The sequence below is a fragment of the Oncorhynchus clarkii genome, chromosome 2 (assembly GCF_045791955.1).
Source record: "Oncorhynchus clarkii lewisi isolate Uvic-CL-2024 chromosome 2, UVic_Ocla_1.0, whole genome shotgun sequence".
NCBI classification, from domain to species: domain Eukaryota; kingdom Metazoa; phylum Chordata; class Actinopteri; order Salmoniformes; family Salmonidae; genus Oncorhynchus; species Oncorhynchus clarkii.
The window spans coordinates 23,060,251-23,066,324 of record NC_092148.1 but is presented as its reverse complement, the minus strand read 5'-3'; the positions used below and the strand labels follow the sequence as shown (position 1 = coordinate 23,066,324).

General features: G+C 42.3%; 1 protein-coding gene across 1 annotated transcript; it reads right to left on the bottom strand.

Moving 5' to 3' along the window:
- Positions 1 to 482: 482 nt before the first annotated feature.
- LOC139424648 (thioredoxin-interacting protein-like) lies at positions 483 to 5,614 on the bottom strand. Its single transcript, XM_071176684.1, has 6 exons — positions 4,971 to 5,614; positions 4,491 to 4,566; positions 4,234 to 4,381; positions 3,561 to 3,920; positions 3,129 to 3,443; positions 483 to 2,974 (listed from the first exon to the last, which is right to left on the bottom strand). Exons 1-6 carry the CDS (start codon positions 5,224 to 5,226, stop codon positions 2,915 to 2,917), a joined length of 1,215 nt encoding a protein of 404 aa, XP_071032785.1. The 5' UTR covers positions 5,227 to 5,614; the 3' UTR covers positions 483 to 2,914.
- Between the last annotated feature and the right edge of the window lie 460 nt (positions 5,615 to 6,074).

Sequence of the window (6,074 nt, the reverse complement as noted above, 5' to 3'; positions counted from 1 at the left end):
ACGTTCTGACCTTAGTTCCTTTGTTTTGTCTTTTGTTTTAGTATGGTCAGGGTGTGAGTTGGGTGGGTTGTCTATGTTAGTTTGTCTATGATTTTCTATTTCTGTGTTTGGCCTGGTATGGTTCTCAATCAGAGGCAGCTGTCAATCGTTGTCCCTGATTGAGAACCATATTTAGGTAGCCTGTTTTCCATGGTGTTTTGTGGGTGGTTATTTTCTGTTTAGTGTGGTGTTGCACCTTACAGGACTGTTCGTTGGTTGTTTATTGTTTTGTTTTCAGTGTTCATTAAAATATTTAAAATATGAACACTTACCACGCTGCACCTTGTTCCTCCTCTCCTTCCACCACAGACAAGCGTTACAACTGGAATAGACACATTCCACATTGCAATTTGTTCATTTACCTAAGGTCAAATCTAGTCTTTGGAGACAAATATTTTTCAGACCTTGAAAATGAGCAAATATAAGAAAGGCAGAGACAGGGAAACAATTCAGAATTTTATATTTTTTCTTTGCATAGAAAACCTACCCATAGGTTCTCCTCATATAAAATACTTCTCGCATTTTCACATACCCAAATTCAAAACATAATGTAGATCTCCCATTTAGTCATTCCCATTCGGCAAGCTTGGTCATTACCATGAAAAGTCACTCTCTTCTACCATAAACCAGTTAACATTATTTTAAAATGACCTAGTATAATCTGGAAGACTATTATGAATACAAAAATATGTCATTTTTAATTATCTAATTAAGAGCCAATGATATTAACATAAAGTGCAACAGAATATAAAATTGAAACTTTCTATCCCTTCACTACTTTTGCATGGTCACAGCATTGTATCTATCTGACCTAAAATGATAGCTGTGCACACTCAAGTGTATGGATGTGAATTCTAACATTGTTTCATTCCTCTGAGAGAATATGTCAACTGTCAAAATGCTCGAACACACTGAGGTACAGAACTACCGTGGAATGACTAGAGGGTTACAGACAGACATACAGTTGAAGTCGGAAGTTTACATACACCTCAGCCAAATACATTTAAACTCAGTTTTTCACAATTCCTGACATTTAATCCTAGTAAAAATTCTGTTTTACGTCAGTTAGGATCACCACTTTATTTTAAGAATGTGAAATGTCAGAATAAAAGTAGAGAATTATTTATTTAAGCTTTTATTTCTTTCATCACATTTCCAGTGGGTCAGAAGTTTAAATACACTCAATTAGTATTTGGTAGCATTGCCTTGAAATTGTTGAACTTGGGTCAAATGTTTCGGGTAGCCTTCCACAAGCTTCCCTCAATAAGTTGGGTGAATTTTGGCCCATTTCTCCTGACAGAGCTGGTGTAACTGAGCCAGGTGTGTAGGCCTCCTTGCTCACGCATGCTTTTTCAGTTCTGCCCACACATTTTCTATAGGATTGAGGTCTGGGCTTTGTGATGGTCATTGCAATACCCCGACTTTGTTGTCCTTAAGCCATTTTGCCACAATTTTGGAAGTATGCTTGGGGTCATTGTCCATTTGGAAGACCCATTTGTGACCAAGTTTTAACTTCCTGACTGATGTCTTGAAATGTTGCCTCATATATTTCCACATAATTTCCCCCCCTCATGATGCCATCTATTTTGTGAAGTGTACCAGTCCCTCCTGCAGCAAAGCACCTCCACAACATGATGCTGCCACCCCCGTGCTTCACGGTTGGGATGTTGTTCTTCGGCTTGCAAGCCTCCCCCTTTTCCCTCCAAACATATACGATGGTCATTATGGCCAAACATTTGTATTTTTGTCAGACCAGGGGACATTTCTCCAAAAAGTATGATCTTTGTCAACATGTGCAGTTGCAAACCTGGCTTTTATATGGCGGTTTTGGAACAGTGGCTTCTTCCTTGCTCAGAGGCCTTTCAGGTTATGTCGATATAGGACTCGTTTTACTGTGGATAGATACTTTTGTACCCATTTCCTCCAGCATCTTCACAAGGTCCTTTGCTGTTGTTCTGGAATTGATTTGCACTTTTCGCACCAAAGTATGTTCATCTCTAGGAGACAGAATGTGTCTCCTTCCTGAGCGGTATGGCGGCTGCGTGGTCCCATGGTGTTTATACTTGCGTATTATTGTTTGTAGAGATGAACATGGTACCTTCAGGCGTTTGGAAATTGCTCCCAAGGATGAACCAGACTTGTGGAGGTCTACAATTTGTTTTTCTCTGATCTTGGATTATTTCTTAAGATTTTCCCATGATGCCAAGCAAAGAGGCACTGAGTTTGAAGGTATGCTTGAAATACATCCACAGGTACACTTCTAATTCACTCACTTCTCACTTCTAATTGACTTGTCAATTAGCCTATCAGAAGCTTCTAAAGCCATGACATAATTTTCTGGAATTTTCCAAGTTGTTTAAAGGCACAGTCAACTTAATGTATGTAAACCTCTGGCCCACTGGAATTGTGATACAGTGAATGATAAGTGAAATAATCTGTCTCTAAAGAATTGTTGGAAAATGACATGTGTCATGCACAAAGTAGATGTCCTAACCGACTTGCCAAAACTATAGTTTGTTAATAATACATTTGTGTAGTGGTTGGAAAACTAGTTTTAAAAGCTCCAACCTAAGTGTATGTAAACTTCCGACTTCAACTGTAGAACGATCAGTTTCTGAAGACTGCAATGGTGATAGTGAATGTGGAGTGGACACCAACATCTACAATCCATACTCATTCAACCTGAATAGTTTCACTTCAACTTGACTCTCAAGTCCACATCTCAGTTCTGTTCCTTGAAAGAGTCTTCAGGGCTAGGGTCCCACTCTTTCTGCTTCACAGCTGTGCTGCTCTTTAACCAGTCACCAGTCCGTTCCCCGATCTCACTAAGGCTAACCACCAGTGCTTAGACTACAACGGGGATTAATTGCAACTCTTACTCGTGGTTCAGCAGACCCGATGAACATGGCCATTGCTGTTTGAGATCCTCGTCAACCTGAGAGAAAGTTGAAAAGAAAGAGAGAAACAGTTGGGAAAAAAACAATTAGACCACATTTGCAACAGTGCAAACTCAGTGCTATCTGCTTCACTTTTCACTAGTAACTGACTATATCGGTTAAATGTCTATCTTCTATTCTCCATCTCCTTACCTCGGTGTAGGCAGGGGGAGGAGGGTACCAAAGCTCGGGGGCGCGCATGAACAGTCCTTCATCCTCATCTGCGTCGTAGTTGACCAGCAGAGGTGTGAGGGCGGAGTCGATACGGCAGTCGCGGGAGATGTTGCTGTAGCTGGGGGGTTGTGACGGGAGGCACAGCGACCCAAAGCTACTGAAGGGGGTGTTCAGGGACTCTGCCTGGCTGCTCATGCTGTTGGTGCGGCTGCCAAAGCCATTGAAGGGGATGTTCCCGATGACCAGGGGCAACTCTAGGACCACCTTGTCACTGCCGGGAATGTGGACATAGATCTGATGTATAGATAGAAATGTCATTCCTAAGTCACAAGTCCTTTCAATCATTTTCAATGTGAGGTTTATGGTATGAGCCTATATCAAGCAACAAGTTGTCTCAAGTTTATGACTCACCCTGAGGGCATAGTCCACGTGAATGATGTCGCACCCCAGGAGTGAGGGCTTGAGCCTAGGCACTCGGATGGTCTTGCCCTGCCACATGTCACACATGCCCGAGATGATATGGTTGCCCCTCACGACTGAGAGCTTCTGCCCCAGGACCTTGGTCCTGCCATTGGCCTGGTAGGTGTGCTTGACCATGATGGCTGCCTTGGGCACCACGATACGTGAGCAGGTGTTTTCAAACTTTGCATTGATGCAGATGTCCTCGCCCTCGCAGAAGCCCTTGCGGTCGATCTTGGCACTGATGGACACATGTCCATCTGGGATGAACATGCAGGTGAGCTTCTTCTCCTTCGTACCTGCAGCTGGAGCCTGGACGAGAAACAATGAGAAACATTAACATGAGTTAAACATAAATCACCCAACATGTTGATTGCAAGTCAACCATCAAGCCTAACACCAACCACCCACACCTTATAATCTCTCATGTATAGCTAGTTATGGCAAAGTTATACAATTGTCATTAACATTATTAAGCCATGCATCATCATTACATGGCTCATTCAGGAGAACAAGGTGTATAATACAATCACTGTCAAGTAGCAATGTGTATAATGTAATAACTATCAAATGGCATTATTCCTTGTGGTGATAATTATGATGATGTGAATGAGCTGTTATGTACCAGGAGGTCAGGGGTGTTGACGTCCAAGGGCTCCTCCACCTCAAAGTGTTTCTCGCACTGCAAGGCAGGCTGGGAAGGCCTCTCCATCACAGCCCTGACATAATACTGGACACAGCCAAACTTGCCCTTGTAGGACGACACCAGTTGCCTGTGACAAAAGCAGGAGGAATTTTAGTTGTGGGATGCTGTCATTACCACATAATGCTATGCCTTTATAGGAAACAAACAACAAGGTTTTTACAGTCCTTGATGCTTACCCAGGATGTGGCAGCTCAAAGCCAAACATGTACTCATATCTGTTCCCTGGTCTGAGAGTAACCAAGCCATTGGAATCTGAGGACAAGATAAATACATTATGGTCCATTCATTAAACTATGAATTTAGCCAATCTCTCTTAGGTTAATATATTTTGGTCTATTTGTGCAATCCACTGTAGACCACAGGACACCCGTGGTCCACTTCTAGTGCTTATGGGCCAATAACAACCACCCCTGGCGCATTTGATAATCCCTAAACATCGACGTATGTAAATAAAACATATAGCTAGTCTATAAAGCATAATTTCTCATTCTCCATTTTTGCGCACTACACTGTACTCACAGACTGCAGTAGCCAGCTAGTGACAGTGCATAAAAGCTGGATGACACCGGATGTAGCCTGCCGACTGCTTTGAATGGCTATATTCACATTCGAGACAAAGACATTTACTTTTTGTATATTTTAGTTTGTAATATTACCTCTAGGCTGGTGGTCCAGATAAACGGTATCTTCGTATTTCAGATATTCAATGTCTTCACGGCATCTGTGCTTTCCTTTCGCGTATTCCACTTTTGCGCATCCAATTCCAAACACTCTCATAGCGGACACCTTGGTCACCTCGGACACCTCAACCACAATATTCCCGGCTACCTTGTCACCACTGGAGTAGAAAGCCTTTGTAGGATCATGGAAAACGACCTCAAAGGTCTTCAATTTCTTTGTAATGATGACCATTTTAATATTTGTTCAGTGTCCCGTGGTTTAGAAAATATAAGTGGAAAATAGCCGACCGCTATTATTAGCTAGTTAAGCCTATTGAATTCCACTGATGAACAAATGTCCAACAGTTTGATTGCATTCCAATCACTATACTGTCACAATGTTAGCTACTTATTGTCATCATCCGTACAATTCTGAGCTGACTGTAAACAGCAAGTCTCCGCATTGGTTTTATATGGATGGCGAGTAGACATCCAAACCCAGTCTCGCCAGCCGCATACTCACTATCCCGTTACCGGACTGTGCATGCTGTCGGTGAATGCACCTTCTGAACTGCTGCATGTACAGCCCTCTCATTGGTAAAACATATCTTGTTTGTGCACCTCCTTGCCAATCAGCACACAGAAAGACCGCGTGGACACCTCATGGTAAAGTAACGAAGAGGATATATCGCATGTATAGGCGTGGCACTGGGGTTAGATCCATCTAGATCCCCAAAATGAGTCAACCAATCATTCATTATACCCAACATACACGTGTTAACGTAATATGTTCTCTAAATCTCTAATAATAAATGTTGATTGAACGCAAGCATGAACAAGTTTGTTACTTCTAACCAACACCTTACATTTGGGTAGGTAGACAAATCTGTCTCTGATGGTAGGCTATGCTTGCTGACTGTCAACACTCAAAAAAGTGTAGGTAGCCTATAGGGTAGAGTCAGGTTCAAATCCCAAATCTGACGGGAAGATCTGGTGGGACATGACAGGATGTTACAACATGGTCTGAGAGCATTTCGTATTGTAGCGACCCGCACGGACAGCTGTGTATTGAGTTATGCTGTTCGTTTGTTGTGTTGTATT